The sequence below is a fragment of the Melospiza georgiana genome, chromosome 2 (genome assembly GCF_028018845.1).
Source record: "Melospiza georgiana isolate bMelGeo1 chromosome 2, bMelGeo1.pri, whole genome shotgun sequence".
Taxonomy (NCBI): domain Eukaryota; kingdom Metazoa; phylum Chordata; class Aves; order Passeriformes; family Passerellidae; genus Melospiza; species Melospiza georgiana.
The window spans coordinates 67,308,979-67,326,493 of record NC_080431.1 but is presented as its reverse complement, the minus strand read 5'-3'; the positions used below and the strand labels follow the sequence as shown (position 1 = coordinate 67,326,493).

Sequence of the window (17,515 nt, the reverse complement as noted above, 5' to 3'; positions counted from 1 at the left end):
TCAAGTACATACTTCTGCTACTCTGTCAACCTCTGTCTCACTTTTTTGGATACTATTCCCCATTTGTCTCAAGAGATCAATCACCTAGGATATTCTATATAAAAAAAATTCCGTAATCACAAAGACCTTCTTTGTTGTTTGTCACTTCTTTGAGGTGGCTTTACCTAAAAGTAGCACGCTATGTAATGCCAACCTCTGGTTTCAGTTTAAAGAAGTCAGTGTGAAAATTACTGTGCTGTCCTTTTTACAACCTGTAAATTTGTCTGGGTAAGCTCCTAGGATTGCCCTTCCTCTTCAGGACTTAATCTTCTGCCTTGGATGCATTCCCATAGCCCCACCATAAGACATATAACACAAGACATATAACAGGTAACACAATATGTTTATTGTTATTATTATTAATAGCCTTGACAAAAAAGTTACTGCTAAGTCACAGTTTATATATTTTAAAACTAATGAATAATGTGGTATAGAGAAAAGAGCATCTCACAGAGCCTCAACAGGATGAAACTAAGTTGGCTTGCTGTGCAAAGCCAAGGGCTTAATTACTCAGAGCTTGAAATGGCTCCTCTCTGGTGCCTTATGTGCCCTCAGTGTCCTGGCCAGGCTGAACTCTGGTAGCAGTGCAGGACCCCTGGCCAAACCCTGGGAGAGCAGGTCTGTGCAGGGGAAACTTCTGAGCTGTAAAACTGCAACTTCAGCCTGTGCTGCCACCAGCCTTGCTCAACTCAGTGTCTCTGGCACCTCCTTCCTGGCTGTGCTGCAAACCCTCAGACCTGGCAGCACAAACCTAGCCTCAAAAACATCTTATTGCTGACAAAGTGTGACCTACTTCTGACTTTTATATAACAGCTGTGGGTCTCCAGCATGGCAATGCTGATTCCCCGGCAGCATTCAGTGTTCCAGTTCCAATCAACTTGCACATGGGTCACCCTTGATCTGTCAGTGAAGTCATTAAGGGAGTTTTGAGATTTCATGTGCAAGTGGTTTGGTCTAGGTCAACTGTTGTTGCAATCAATAATTTTAGATGTAACAGGTTATATTTCGTGAGTCTAATTTGCATGCCTGCCCTTGGGTTTCAAGGAAATTTCCTATTCATGAAGGACAAGTACTTGAAATTACGTTTGTGGATAAATTTCCCCTGCTGGCACCTAAGAGGTCTCTAATTTCAGCAATAATTTATGAGCTATGACAAAATCATGGTTACAAGAAATATTCCCTTGTTCACTGAGTATAGACAGCTCAAGCACTCCTGCTTCTGATGTCTCCAACGTCATCTGAGCTACATCTTCCATTTACCAGGAATTTCATTGCTTTTCCCAAACTGAAAGTAGTGCTGTTTCATTTCAAATTTTAAGACATTAACAAAGCAAAAATACAGACAGAAATTCCATGATTAACACACCTCATTAGTCCCCTGTCTACGTGAAATCCATGGCATGTTGTCATCTGTTTCTGCTCCAGGCTACATTTTTCTTCACAGCTAAGTAAATATCACTCATTTTTCAGATATTGTGAGTTAAAGGTACTTAATACTCAAAGGTGGAGGGAGTATTTTAATTTTGCTGTTTCCTGGATGTCATAACTAAAAACTTATTACTAACCTTATGCAGGAGAAATACTTTAATCTAATGTGTCAGTATAAACACCAACAGTGATCTGCTTTGCAGTTGCTGAAATGTTTCTTTTGGTTCCTCCCTAACCACTTTCAAGTCTCAGACAGCAACCAGAGCCTAAAGGCCTGATTTCTGAAGGTAGCCTTCACATACAAGAAAGCATCTATTTACGATATCAAAGTATGTAGGCATTTTTAAAAACAAAGGGAATTAACCCCATTAGTTATGCTATACTCGCAAGCACCCTGCCTAAGCCTGGAGGCATCTGAAGTCCTTGGAGTGAAGTTTGTTCAGGATAGGCTACGTACAGGGAAAGAGCTGTTGAGAAAGAACTGGGAGATGTTGGGGCAGCACCAGTTTTCCTGTGTCTCTGCCCTGCCTGGACTGCTGCCAGGTGAGCTCAGCCACTTTTCAGTCCATGACTCCTCCATGGTGATCTGCTGCCCTTGGGGCAATGCTGAGCTCTTGTGTCCCTACTTGACACAACTGTAGGGACTGTTGTTAAAAGTTGTTAAAAGCAACTTTTAAGACATGCTCTGATTTGTAACATAGGTCAGTTTTAAACCTGGCTTTAGAGGTACTTAGAGCATATCTAGCATGGCACAAAACATGCATGAGGAGAGCATGCTAGAGATGAGATATTCCAAGATCATAAAATTGAAAAATTTTGGGGGGAGAAAGGACTTCAAGGAAAATCTTGTTCCAGCCCTCCTGTGAGAGGCTGGGACACCTTCCACTAGACCAGGTTGCTCAAAAGCCCCTCCAGCCTAGCTTCATCTCTGCCGCCTTTGTTTGATGTTGTCTGTGAGCACTGTGGGCCTGTGGGTGCACTGGGACACACATGGCTTCCTGTGGCCCACATGGATGAGGGGATAGGTGGTAGTATGTCTTTGATCAGATGTCTGAGGCAGCTGCCCTGTGCAGAAGACCAGGAGCAAATTTTACCTCTGCCTAATGAGGTTTGAGCTGTGGCAATTGGAATACTGTCCTTGTCAGCCATTCCCAGCCTCTCTTTTTGCCTTTGCCAATTCTGTTAGAAAAAGATTAACAGCCAGTTGACTTCCTTGCACAATCACCATTGCATCAGTGTTGTAAGAGGTGGGATCAAATCCCTCCAAAGAGAGGATGTACCACAGCCAAGCTCTCTTAAAGCCCAAGGGGTGTTTAAAATCACTGAGCTATTGCCCTGTGAGCAGGACCCAAACAAGGAGGAAGCAGGTGTGTCTCACCACTCATCCTCTGGAGGATTCATCTGTGGTAGTTACATAAAAATCCTTAGGTTTTTTTCTTATTATTTTGGCTTGTGTGCTCTAGCAGGAAAATGGTTCTTGTTTCTGGTTTGTTGTCAAGCATTGTGAGTTGGACTGCCAGCCCTGACTCCATTTCCATGGCACATGGTTACAGCTCAGGAGGGCTAATCCATTGACTCCCTGCGACCCTGTGATCATATCTCCATCACTTCCCAACCTACCTGCATGCTTCCTCCATCCCCAAACTGGACACTTATCCTTCTCTCTGGTTGCTCATGTCCTGCTGTACCAATGACTCTGTCCATTAAAACCACCCTCAGTGGCACTGGTCCTCTCAGCCACTGCCATGTTCCCACCTACCTCTGTCCCTGTGCCAGGAGTCATGGCATGCCATAGACTCCAGTCTCTCTCTTCAAACACTCTTGTGTAGGATCTCCTCTTACCTTTTATGCCTCCCCCACATTGTTCCTGAGCAGCTTGTTTCCCTCCTTTGTCACCTGGGTAATTTCTAATAGCCAGCCAGAACTGCCCCTCCACTTCTCTTTAACTTTCCCCTCACAGGCACTGAGCCCTGCTGAAAATGCTGATGGAACCTGGCACCACTCAGCTTGTGTGTGGCTGCAGCAGATGCCTTGCCTCCAGTGGACTGAATCAGAGCACAAGAACTGCTGAACTCAAGCAAAATACTTTATTTCTCAAAAACAACTTGATTAATAAATAGATGGAGAACCAAAATAAATTAAACTGTACATTAGGTTTTACATTTCAAAGGTTTTAAATTAGAATTGCCAAAGGCCATCATTTCAGACTCAGATGCACAGGAACAGGTTAATAACACTGTTTAAAATCAAGAAACATGAAAAGCTCTTTCTGGTACAAATATACTCCTGTATCATCACTTAATATTTCTAGCAATTAAACCAGCTGTTGCTTTTCATTATACGGATGAGTTTCTTCCTCTTGATGTCAACCTCATACTGGTTCGATCCATGGAAAAAGTAGAAGTATCCTAGAATTGGAAGAAAAAAATATGGAAAAATTAATAGTTCAATTTTGCATACCTATTGTTACATGTTCACTATTTCCTTGGGTGACTTAAAAAATCAAACCAAAAATTTAATATATGTATTTAAACATACTTTTTTTGCCTTTGGCAGGTGGTCTTTGGGGTTTTTATATTACATTTTAATTTATTTACCATTTTGCTGAAGGGCAGCATCAATTGGATGGCCGATCCCTTGGAAGTCAGCAGCTATTTTTCTTGGATAACCTCTTTCCATTGATTGATTATTTTCATTGAAACTAAATAAAGAAATTGTATGGAAACAGAAAATTAGCATGTGACATTCAAAGTTGAAACCAGATGGATTTTTTACAAAATATGCCTACTCTCAGATGAAAATCCAGTACCTGCAATCTGTGACCTCATAGAGCTGTATAAATCCTGGCTATGTGAATATTTACATCTTTAGTACCCTAGGTAAGTCTGTTTTCAGAATATCAGATTAGAATATTTACTTTCACTCCCTGAGACTGACAATAAGGCTGAATGGGGCTTATACTGAGTAGTAATCTTAAATAATTAATCAAACAGAATTATTTTAATTTTACAGCACACAATCTATGAAATGACCCCATAAGAGAAATGTAAACTTCAGGTGTAATGACACTCTTTCAAGATAGTATTACAGACTAATTATTAGGATAAGATTGCTGCTTAGCTGAATTATTTCTTAGGAAGTATATATTTTAGTCTCCTATAACTTTCTTGGTTTGTCATTTATAAACTTCACAGAGTACTTCTGCTTCTTAGTAATTACTGAATGAATACCTGACATGATGACAAATTCCACTCGATTTATATTTTTATACTAATTATAGTACATTGTATTTTTATACTAGCTCACACTACTTCTTAATGAACAAACAAAACTCATCTGCCCCTTAATCACAGCCTGATAAGGGTAAGTGAACACTCAGGTGTAACAGACTGTTTTAAGAAAACACTTGAGTAATTGAGTTTCAGCTTTTAGTGGCTGAGAAGACTGACAAAAAGAGGACATGAACTTCCTGTACAAATACATCACTTGGTTAAAAAAGCTGTTTTGATTATCTCTTGTACAGAAGAGAGAGGAGCCTTACCTCCAGTACTTGTTGCCAACAAAGAAATAGGTTCTCTTGGTACTTTGGTCGTGAACGGCTGCATCGATTTTCCCGACGCTGCTGGGGAAGCCCAGGTTCTGGATGGGCTTGGGGAACCCTGGCTCTATTCTGTAGCCACTGACAGCCCAGTACTGGCCATCTGCAGGAAAACAGAAAACATTGTGAGGATTCTTGAGGAGTCTGATCTTCTTTTTGCCAAAGCCCCAGAGCTTTCTGTGTAGTAAAAGCCAAAAACTGCACAGATGTCCAGCTGAGAACATTACCCAATTAGGACGCACAGAAGTCTGAATATCTCACAGCTGATGGATTTTCTATTTTTTATAGTCATTAAGAGTATTATATACTCAATAACTAAAAGTCTATATTTTAAGTGTGTTTCATCTTTAAAAATGTATTTAGATAATGTAATGTAGGAATTAATTTTGTCTCAGGTATGGTCTTTGCTGTCACTGACCAAAGGAAATCTATGTAGGACCACTGTGAAGCAGCATTACTTACTGACAGTAACATAATTTGCAAAATTTAAATGGGTTTAAATATTAAGAATATCCTCTATTAGTGGTAGCACTAGTGTTAGAGTTAATATGAATATTAGCATAATATACCTTCCATTATGATTAAATAACATTTAGTAGTATTGCTATAACTTCACATATGCATTAAAAAATGATGAAAATGTAAGAGAAGTACCTTTGAAAAATAGCACTCGATCCTTCTTGTCAACCTCATATGCAGCATCAAAGCCAGCTATCAGTGATGGCCAGAAGGAGAAGATGGTGTCATGCTCAATTTCTGAGAAATATGGACTTTTGCGCCAGACAAAGCTGTTAGAAACAAAACCAGCAGTGCTTCATTGTCTGTCATCTCATTAGGAGATCAAGGGCCCATAAATGTACTTGAAATCCTGCTGTCTGGGTGCTGGAACCAGTGTTCCCTATGAGGCAGAGATACCACCCCTTTTGGGATGCAGTCCTTCACTCTGCTCCCTCACAGACCTGTGTCCTTTGCTACAGGCGGCTCTGAGGTCACAGAATAGTTGAGGTTGGAAGGGACCTCTGAAGCTCATCTTGTCCAACTCCTGGCTCAACCAGGATCACCTACAGCTGGTGGCCTGGTGGACTTCTGCATTTGCACCATAATGGTTTGTCCAGGACACCTCAGGATATCTGTGGCAGTGCTGACAATTGCAGCTTTCTCTTCATTATGACCCATGTAGGTGAGCACAGCTCATTTCAATTTGATTGCAAATGTTAAATAAAAATTCTTGAGAAACACAGTAAAACCCAGGTTAAGAAAGAATTGCTCTTTCCCCCTCCTCCTTGAAAACTATTAAGCTACAATACTTCATATGTTTTAGAAGGAAAATCAGACCCACATCATCAAAGGAAGCTTGTTCAATCAGAAGACAACTACTAAGCCAAGAAGGGGGTGAAGGCCTGACCCTGCTGTTTGCTCTCACCAGGGTGGATGTGCCCAGCCAGCACCTCTCTACAAAGAGTGCCAGAGCGTGCCCAAAACAAGGCCATCCTGCAACAGCAGAGACTCTCTGCAGACAACACTGGTCTAGTGCAGAATCCTAGGTCAGAGTGACACTAAAAATCACCAGAGACGTTTTCCATGGCTCCCTGGCCCACACACAGGATGGTGTGATGAAGACAGTGCTGCATGTAAAGCAGCTGCAGGCTGAGGAGTGACACTGTAATTATTCAGCCTTGCACAATTTTAATGGACATGGACAGTGATGTATGATGAATTAAAGCATTGTACTCATTACTAAACCATGTTACTCACCCAGCACAGGTGGGCTAGCAAAATTTTTCAAAGCTGTCTTAACACTTACAGAAAAAAAAATATTTTCCTTCATAACCAAGGGAGGATAAATTCCTTGAACTGAACTTCGTGCTTTGCCTTTGTGAGTCTCACAAAAAGATGCTGCTGGAAATAAAAGCACTTACCCATCCTTGAAGAACAGTGTTTCCCCACGGAGAGTCGTGACAGCGTCAAAAGTCAGATGAGGGTCACAGTCGTCTGGTCTTTGGGGTGGTTTGGATGGTGTCATTTCTGTTGGTTCTTCCCTGGGAGACATTGGAGTTGGTGATTCTGCAGGTACCATTTCAGTTGGTTCTTGTGGGGGAAAAGCTTCTGTTGGAAGTGCAGGAGATTCCTTGGGGGGTCCTTTGGAAAATAAATAAGAGCGGAATTGGAAGGTGGATCAGAGCAGTTCATGTCACAGCATTTCAGGCAATACCGTTTGAAGTCAAGTGTATATGCAGCTGTGCACATACAAAACCACCCTTCTGTGGAAGATAAGAGAGTTTCATGCTACAGATGTGGGCTGTTCCTCTGGTATCACTGGGGAAAGGCTCTTGGACCTTTTGACTAATTGGAATAAATACAGTCTACAGATTCCATTTTGCAGTGTAGACTGTTAGCCACAAAAACCCCAAGAGATTTGCCCAAAAATAATAACAAGAAATAAAACCTCAGTATTTTTTTTGTAGTGGGAAGTTCAGTACATTTTATCTGCTGGGTAAAATTAATTATAAATTGTTATCCATCATTCACCAGAAAATGATGCTTCTTGCTTACCATAGAGGGCTTGAATGCCATCAATGTCATCCTGATGAAGCTGGTAGTTCCTCGTATCCGTGGCCATATATACAGGATACATCAAAGCACCGAAAACGTTGGAATGACTGAGACCTAGTGAGTGGCCCAGCTCATGAGCAGCAACAAGAAATAAGTTGTATCCTGCAAAAGATCCACACAAACACAAAATAAATTTTTTTCTTGACAGCAGGATACAGGCACTATTCTCTCATGTAGGGTATATCATTCACAGTCCTAGAAAAATGGGAAAATCTAACTATGCCCAAGTAAGAGCTCTCTGGCCTCCTGGAGAAGAAATGAGTTTTGAATCATAGACATTGATTTCTCACTGGAAAACCACTCTGGGAACAGTTTTTGCCCATATTGCAGAAAATTTCCAACAAAGAATCAAGGTTTCTTTACTATTAATAACAATTGAAAAGCAGGTGAGAAGGTTTTAGTCACCTGATCAGATTTTGGGAATTGTAAATGACATGGAATTTGCTTGGTAACTACCTCACAAAACCAGTAACGTGTAACATAATCCCTGGACATTGCTGGAAACCAGAATAATTCCCTGCTATATTTAATTTTATTCACCAATTAATTCAAGATGTTTTTTCCTTTCTAGAAGTTAAAGATGAGCATGACTTTAAATCAGAAAAAAACCCAAACCGAAGCAAACAAACAAATGTGAGAGGTTATGTTGTTACTTAAAACATTATCTGAGGGTGAAAATTCCCTATCTTTTGAAGTCACAAGTACCTAACATTGCTAATCAATGCTAACTTAATTTCCTCCACTGGAGCTGTAACCGCAGTCTGCATTAACTTCAAGGGACTGTTGTGACTGCATCCCAGATCAAAATATGCAGAACTAGTTTACTAAATTTTGCTGACATTTTACATCTCAGTAAATACTGGAACTACTGCCATGGGATATGTGACTTTACAGCATCTTCAAGACAACACTTTCTAATAAAATAACAGTCAACACAATATTTAAGTTTGCCTACCACCATAGGTCGTAAATTTGGTCCAGTTTTCGTCTTCATCAAAATGGGCATCTCCTCCTATCCCACTGCCAGGGGCATAGGCATGAGCCAGAGTTCCTCCTGGACCATCAAAGGAATAGAAGTCACCGTGAACTAAAAATAAGGGGGAAAAAAGGGACGCTTTTCATTATCTTGCTAAGAAAATGTGACAAGTACTATGATTCCCTGACAACAGAGCTTCCTTACATCCAGCTGCAAAGGAAATCATTATATCTGCTTGACCTCCATAGACCCTGGTGAACCTCAGAGGGGTGACGCTGCTCCAGAGCTGGAAGGCTCTTGCAATTGCTTCGTCTACATCAGCTTGCAGCATGTCTGGAGTGTAGTTCAGAATCCTGTGAATTAAAGACAAAAGGAATTAAAAGCAACCAGATCATATGTGACTGGGACACATGGTATCAAGGTCAAATATTTTAATCTACAACTATTTACGTGTCTCAAGTGGTTTATTTCCAAAATATTTGCTTACATAACAGATAAAGATTTCACAGTTTTATTTTATGCATTTCAGAAGCCCTAACATTTATGCTCAGCTGTATTATTTCCACCCACTGAGTATAGTATTCAGTAGGCTATTAGCTAACTACTGTAAAACCCTATTTTGGTATTCGCATCGCTGTTTGGTAGCCTGAATAGTTCCCACATTCCTATCCCTTTCATCCTGAATGGAGCTTTTATATGGAGAAATACAGAAATAAATAGTAAAGAACCTGTTTACATTACTTCTGCCTAGCATTCACAAAGCTTCCCAGAGGTGTGGAGAAAAATGTGCTCTAGTGTATGTTACCGATAGGTCACATCTTCTTTGGTCCACGTGGGGCTGCGTGGGAAGGCACTGTATGAACGGATGTCTGGGATTCCACATCTAGGCTGCTTCATCATGTCCAGCGTCTTCTGATTCAGCTCCCCAGTCACCTCTAGCCCAAAGAATGACTGCATCTCTCGTATTTTGTCAGCCATGTGGTTGAGGTCCTTTGCTTTAAACAGAGAGTGTTTCTCTTCTTTAAAATCATAGAAGTTTTCAAGATACTTCTGATAGGGAAGAGAAAGCAACAGTTTAGAATATAAAACCTTCTTTTCAAGTGCAGAGATCTGGTAATAAAATACTCTACATTGCTAATAGACCGCTATGTTCATTTTCTCAATAAATTATTTCATCAGTTCTGTCCATAGTCCTTACCTTGGCAAATTGCATATCTTCCTTTTCCTTTTCTGGAGCCACTGGAAAAGCAGAGGAGCACGTAAAATATAATAACTCAAGGAAAAGAAGGATCTTTGTCTTCATCTTTGTCTCCCTGTCCTACCAGCCCTTGCTAGAAGACCTCTCAATCTCTTTTTCCTCTGTCTAAGACACACCAGTGTTTCACTATTTATATCAGCGCTGTGCTTGCTAAAGTCAATAATGGCATGACTCAGCCTATAACATCCTCTGATTTTCCACAGAAACGCAGAAAACAAATTTGGGTTTAGAAGCAAGCAAACACATGACAGTTTACCTTGCCCAAAACCCCCTGATTTCGCAATCATATTATCGGACAGTATGTTGTTTTTTTCTTCATTCCTAAATTGGGCTGGACAAAAACTACCCCACTTTTTGGAGGTGCTGAAGTGACCTGGCTCTTTGTAGGGGTCAATAATCTGTAATTCCTCACAGTGCTTGAGAAGAAACCTCCAGAAACTGCCTCCAGTTTTCTCGAAGTCCTTGCATTCAGGACCTCAGCATACCAGAAAAAAACCCCTTTCTTTAGCCCATCTTGTACCTGATAATTTTTGTGACATAGCCAATTATACAAAAAAACTAATTTTTCTTTTCTTGAACCTGACATCCCAGCATTGTTACAGAACCATTATTTGTGCTGCTACCTGGCCCATGTAATCATGGATCTATGGCCTCATCCCCTTTCTCCCTCACACCACAAAGTCTCAGCGGAGTACCTCATATCATATATCCTGGTCTGCGTGTCCTATTAGCCAACAACTAAAGAAGGAATGGAAGAAATTGCCCTACAGAACTACAGGCAGCTTTGGGATAAAAGGTCTTCAGCAGAACCTCTTAATAAACTTCTCCAACATCAGATGGGAGGTGATGAGGATTTGTGCCATACATTCCAAGCTTCCCATTTTGCCAGAAGTCCTACTTTCAGTTCCTATGACCTTTTCTGCACCTGGTGCACTGCGCCTCATGGAGGGATTGCAGAACCACTGTCACTCAGTGACTATTGACTGTCATTTCTGAGACATCCATCTTTGGAAACAGAATTCTCCTGTGTTGACTTAATACCCACATGCAAGTTCAAAAGGAGAAACATTAGCTAAAATTAGTCCAGTTCTCTTTGAACATGAGAAAAATAAGAAAAAAGGAACCACTTCTCCAGTGAGAAAAAACATATTAGAGACTTCATAAAAACAATTCTAGCACCACAGCAGCTGAGCTCTGCAGTCTGCAAAGTGGCCTGGGGAAAGGCATGGCCTCCTTCCAAAGGAAACTGGTGTTGAACGCATTGTGTGTGACCCAGGTCAGAGCCCAGATCCCTGAACCACTGAGTGAAGTGGTACAAATGTTTATGTCTAAGGCTGCAGTAGGATGAGGGTGGCTTTGCCAATAGCCCCTGCTGCTGTGACAGGGTCCTCCTGCTCCTCCCAGCCTGCCCTGTGCTCTTGCTGTTTTCTTGTGCTCATCTGATACCAAGTGTGTCCTCAATAAACCAATTCAGAGGGCTGAAGCTATAGGAAACAGTCCAGAAAATTAACCCCAATCCCACTAAAAATAGTTTAATGCTGAAGTTATCAAATGCACTGGCACCCTAAGAGATGTGAAGGGTCTCCATGAAGGAGGGGTAGGATATCATGGGTGGGAATAGTGGTGCAGGAAGGCTGAGAAGCTAGGACCTCTCCTTTGGCAGCAGCAGGTTTTCTCTCTGCTGGTCATGGAAGAGCATCCCAAGCTGCATTTGTAGGGTATGATGTTTGCATTTCCATATAGAACTCCAGACACAGCGGAGGGACATTTTAAACACTGTGTTTGTATCTCTGTGCCTGGCAGCAGCAGCTTGCATATGGCATTTATCCTCTGCTTTCAGCTGAATGTTTTGTAAACACCCTGTTTGCTGTGTCCAGGGGAGAATCTGTCAGAGCATGAGATGCAGCACACCCAGTTGGCAAACATTGCAGTGAGCCTTTTTGGATGTTTAGGAAGATTTTCTTTCTCTGTGACTTTTGCACAGCTGCCAATAGACATGTTGCATCTCCAGCTGTTGGTTTCTCCTTCCAGATCCCGTTGCCTATATGCTCTAGCTGATATTTGTGGAGTGCCTGGTGAGTGTTGGGAGAAAGAGCTGTACCTTGCCTTGGGTTTGGCAGCACAAGTGATGCAAATTCACTGCTGGGAAGTCTGCATGGCTCTGAGATGTGTGAGCAAGTGTGATATTTACACATGGATCCAAGAGATGACTTGCCTTCTTATTCTGAACCCTAAGATAGCAATCTTAGTGTTCAAACTAATGTGGGTATTCAGTCCCGGGTTTAAGTACTGCAGGATAAAAACAGAAGATGTGTTGTGGCTTTAATCAAAAGTTTAAAGTGTTTGAAAATTACATTGCCAGGGGACACAGTGAAGTTTTACTTCAAAGTAGTTTTACTGAAGTTTTACTGGCAAAGACGCAGCTAGAATTTGAATGGAGTGAGCTGAGCTGATACCTCACATGGCACTCTTGCCTTACCTACAGGTCAACTCTTTGATGGGTTCTGCTTCAGGGGTGCCCAGAATCACTTAAATAAAGCAGGCAAGATGCCTGTTTCATGCCTTGGTCCCATAAGTAAAGAGATGCTGATATTCCCATCCCAGTCCTGGCAAGTCGATCCCTCCTTTGCCCTGAAGTCGCTGTTTTCCTTCTGCTGGGCTGGAGACCATGTACATGTCAGGGGTGACTTGCCAGCTTATGCAGCAGTGAAGCAGCCAGAATGGGTCCAGGAATACTGCTCATTTCTTCCCTCAGCTCATCAGCACTCAGACTCATTTGTCCCGTATCGCCAGCAGTTAACCACACACTTGGGGACAAGAGTGGGTGCTTTCCCAGGAAGACCCCTGCAGCAGAACAGGGCATTTCACTGAAAGCCTGCCAAAATCATAATATTCTTCCACCACAGAACTGTTTGTCCTCTGGCAGTGCAATTTGTATTATCCTGTGGGGTCTAGTCCAAGTGCCAAGGTTTTTAGAGGATTTGTCAAACATCTACCTGGGAATTTTGCCATTTCTTTTTTTTTTTTTTTTTCTTCTATGGAGATTTCATCCAGAAATGTCATTCCAGTTCTGCTTGGCATGTTTGACTTATGGAAAGAAGTAGAAGGATAGAAGGATACTTAACACAGTCGTGTAAACAATTGTCATTAACTCTACAAACAACAGCAAATTAAGTCAAAAGAAGCTTGAACTAATAACATACACAGACACACAGACACACAGACACACACACACTATAATTTCACCTCCTAAACTTTTTAGAAGGATCTGTAGATGTCTTCTTTTCCACCTCCCCTTCACTCACGCTGTTTCTAAACTCTCCCTACTTGTGCTAAACATGCAGGATGTGTTATAAAGGTCTTGGACGTGTCTGGACATGGAAGAAGCTGCTGGTTTCTTTCACTTGAACAGAATTGGGAAATAAATCCATACAAAGAGATTCTGGGACTTGAGGAACAATAACTGAACAGAAAAAAAGACTTAAGCCCTTTACATTATGAGCCAGTCTTTAATAAATAACAGCTGGATCATAGCATGTAAGTGGTTGGGGGAAGTAGGCAAGCAGAAAATTTGTGATGTGGAAAAAGGAAGGTCCGCTATTAAAAGACTCAGAAAAAACAGAGAATATTTACTGACATTGAACCTTTCAGTCTCTTTCTGCAAGACAGTATTGTGAGAGTATTGAAGCTGAGCCTGAAAAAGGTATTGACTTGAATTCCATAATTTTTCCTGTATATCCATATACTTCCATTTATCAGTGGAATCTCTTCATCCTGCTTTTCTAATATACAGCTTCTAATAGTAATAATATCTCTCACTTTCTACTTCATCTAAGCATTTTGTCCAAGTTTCATTGCAAACTGAGAGATAGCATGTAGAAGTAGACTCAATAGCTGATCTTAATTACATAGGAATTTGGAGATTTTTGATGTCTGTATCCTTGAGTATTATTAGCAATATCAAAGGTGAAATCACTTCCGTATTTGTATTTTGTATATAAACAAGTTTCTTAAGCTGCATGTCATTTCCTCTCAGCAATGTCTGACTTGGTAGCTCAGAGGGCAAGGTCACTGAGTGATTGCATTGGTGTTATATTATCCATCAGTGAATAAGAGGTGTGACAGAATCCAATGCCCAAAAACTCTGGGGTTTGCAGGAGCTAAACTGGAATATGAAAGTTGGAAATAATAGCACCCTTATTTCATATGTGGCAATGTAGTGGGGTCATACTCTGAATTTGGATATGGCCTGAGCAATAGGCATGACAGGAAGCACTGTGGTTGTGATACACAATTAATTCACTGTTTCCTCTTTACCATTCTGGCCCCTATGACACTCAGGCTGTCACACCAAACCATTGAGGTAAATGAAATGTGGGCAGGATCCTGCCTTTCCTTCTGAAGGGGATGGCCAGTAAAATGTTGCAGTACTCTCTCCTTCCAAGCACAGTCTTTTATGGTCAAGGACCTGTGGGATTCTTATTCTCTTGTAAAGGATATGAACAAGCTGCCAGATCTCTGGTTGTTTATTAAGGTGATGGGTTTTTAGACTCAAGAAGATTTACTGTAGTTTTTTGGTTGTGTAGAGAAGAAGAAAGTCCACAGAAGATGATTTCTGATGTGTGGTTGGTCATCCCATCTCTTTAAAACTGCTTAATCAGTTGACTTTGCTAAGTCCATTAGCCATATTTTTAATATATTATATGCTAATGTTATATGAACTCCACTGCAATGCTTTGAACCAAATATTAGGAAGATATAGGGAACTTTGCCATGTAAAGAATCTCCTAAATTTTCTGGAATTCCTTTTCATGTGGACTGGAAAAAGCTGAAAGCATTTACAATTTGACTTGGTAGCCCTTAGATATTTAGCCAGCTCACTATTGATGCATGAAACAAAAGACACCGCCATGAGAAGCCTGAGTTCTCTGTCCAAAAAAAGACCTGAGGAAGGAGAGTGAGTGAGGAAGCACTCTAGGAAACAGTCTGCCATCCTGCTCTCATATGTCATGGTCTGTCGTGGTTTGAGAATAATTTGAAAATTATGTAATCAACTACTGGCAGTCATTTTATGTAGAAGTCCACATTGATCCTTAAATAGCTGCCAGTAGAACATGAGTTACCAAATATAAACTTTACCCTGATTACTTACCTCCTTTATCTGGAGACCAAAATCATTTGTGCAATCAATCCTTTCTCTATTTTGATGAATAAAATGGTGATACCCACCTTGGAGCCATGTCTGCTCAGAGGAAACCTGACAAACGTTTCACTTAGCAGAAGGAGATCTTTGAACAATGTGATGAATAGGGAAATCTTTCGATGCTAGCGTAGAAGACCAGGGTGTAATTTAGCAGCTTTGTAATAAAATTGACAATGAAATGTTTTAGTGATGTTCTAGGACAAGAAGCCACAGAGCAGAGGGCAATTGCTAAATATAAGAAGCCAAAAGAATTGTATACAAATTGTACGTCTAAATTTATTTAGTTTAAACTCTTGTAAAAAAAAGGTAGTCAACATCTCAAACCACTTCTTTAAAGATGCTGACTAGTGAAGTTGCTGTTATTGTGCATTTGTGGAAATGCTAAGCTAAAAGTAAGTAATTTACTTTCTACATCTCTTTTACTCTTGCGTACAAAAGAATATTCCTATTTTGAATACCAGTTCAAGTAATCAAATGCCACAGTTAACACATTAAATTGCCTTGGAAAATAATTTCAAAATGTTTCTTGACTAAAAAAGAGATGCATTTAATAAATATTGCAAGTATTAAATTCACAATCCATTTAATTTATATGGAAAAAAATTACCTTGAACATATGATTCTTGTAGTTAACAAAGAACTGCTTGTGATTTCAAGAATGCAGAGTCAGGACGAAGTACAGATATGAAATTACTAACTAATATGTCAGTAAGACACTTTCCAGCAGTGTCTTTCTCCAGCTCACCACTATGTCCCGGCACGGGGATTGCTGAATATCTAGCGGAGGTATTCAAATGATACCTCACCCAAGATAAGTTGAGCTGTAAAACCTTTGCAACTTTAATTGCTAATTAAATTCAAGTGATCTGAGTGAAGTGTGTCAGGGAGGGACGTGCTCTGCTGTGGAGCAGAGGAAGAGGCTTCTGGGCAGCAGTTTCTCCAGCTGTCACTTCTGGGGATGGTACATGGGCTAAGCTTGCATGTGCAGTCATGAACATGGACAGGGATTAAGTTTCAGATAATAAATTGAAATATCTTTTCATGCTCACAATATTCTCAAGGAATTGGACTCACATGACTTAATTGGAAATGATTATCCAGTGGCCTCCAGCTAATTAAAAAAAACACAAGACAGGCTCATCAGGATGTTGCTTCACTACAGTTTTGTAAGACTTGATCACAGCCTTTTTTCTCCAAAATGCCCTGGGATATTACTTCACATGCTAAAGACATGCTAAACTGTTCCCAGATTTAAGAGAAGTTCTTCAGGTGTATGTGAACAGAAGGAAGTGCTGTGGGCTGTCATGGAGTTTGAGGAATGAAATAATAGGCAGCTGTGTAATTCAGAATGATTTTTGCCTAGATCATGCATTTACAAGACACACAGGGCTTGTCAGTGCATCTCCTCTGCCCTTCCTGTAAACACTTCATCACAAGCCCGCTATGATTTCCAGATCATAGGTGAACTTCTTGCAGAGGAAGGCACTTCATCCAGGGTACCATGTACTCTCTCAGTAGCTAGCTGGGGTGAACTAAGGGAAGCTTACCCAATGTCTTTGACAGATGTGCTGGACCCCAAATCACACAGCTGTGCTCAACACCAAAACCCTCAGCATCAGCACACACACCATTAGGGCACATCATTAGCTCCCTCCCAGTCACCACCCACTGTCCACGGGTCAAAACTTGTCTTTCTCTTTTTTTTCCAGTGATAACTATATTATTTCTTTTCCCCAGGAAATTTTGGTTTGCCTTATCTGTATCTTAGTAACAGTTTCCTCAGCCCCACATTTGGCAACCATCTTTCCCTATAGAGATTACATAATACACCTGTAGCTAAACTATAAAAAAAATCTCATATTGCATTCGATTCTAAAGTCATCTGCTTCTCTTTCAAACCTCCAAAATATTATTTTTACTGGCATGAACATTTTACTATCTAATAAGAGTTTTTTTTTTCTATGCAATTTAGAAGTTTAATTAATAGTACAAATGTCAAAAGGCCATGGGGAATAGGCTGTGGGTTTTTGAATATACTTTACAAATTTATTTTTTTCATAATTTATGTTCTTGAAGCAGTTACTGATCTTTGGACTTGCACTGCAAAATATAGAGTTAGAATTTTCCAAGATGGCACTGGATTATCCTTTCAAACACAATAATTCTCAAAGGAGTTACAATATAGGGAATTTGTCTTTGCAGTATCCAAATTTTATTTTGTCAGAACTGGGATGCTGTGTAGAGTGGATCATTAGTTCATTTCTCTAATATCTGTGTCATATAGTCTCTCTTTATTCTACTTGAGAACACAAATAATATTTATGAAGCAATTAAAAAGGCAACAAAATAGACAGGGATATTATCATTCTATTCACTGTACATGGAAAAAGAATAAAGGGA

General features: G+C 40.5%; 1 protein-coding gene across 1 annotated transcript; it reads right to left on the bottom strand.

Annotated features, from left to right (window-relative positions):
* Window positions 1–3,535: 3,535 nt before the first annotated feature.
* Window positions 3,536–9,957, bottom strand: LOC131096731 (stromelysin-1-like). The gene is made up of 10 exons (XM_058045289.1): window positions 9,853–9,957; window positions 9,460–9,704; window positions 8,859–9,007; window positions 8,634–8,765; window positions 7,619–7,780; window positions 6,985–7,204; window positions 5,720–5,853; window positions 5,009–5,168; window positions 4,065–4,168; window positions 3,536–3,875 (listed from the first exon to the last, which is right to left on the bottom strand). Exons 1-10 carry the CDS (start codon window positions 9,955–9,957, stop codon window positions 3,775–3,777), a joined length of 1,512 nt encoding a protein of 503 aa, XP_057901272.1. The 3' UTR covers window positions 3,536–3,774.
* Between the last annotated feature and the right edge of the window lie 7,558 nt (window positions 9,958–17,515).

What these genes read in the sequence shown, in the direction of transcription:
- LOC131096731 (XM_058045289.1), bottom strand. Translation starts at nt 9,957, where the DNA reads ATGAAGACAAAGATCCTTCTTTTCCTTGAGTTATTATATTTTACGTGC. An exon ending in TCGAGTGCTATTTTTCAAAG is followed by an intron (nt 5,169 to 5,719) that starts GTACTTCTCTTA and finishes GTTTTCCTGCAG; the next exon opens with ATGGCCAGTACTGGGCTGTC. An exon ending in GTTGGCAACAAGTACTGGAG is followed by an intron (nt 4,169 to 5,008) that starts GTAAGGCTCCTC and finishes TTCTTTATTTAG; the next exon opens with TTTCAATGAAAATAATCAAT.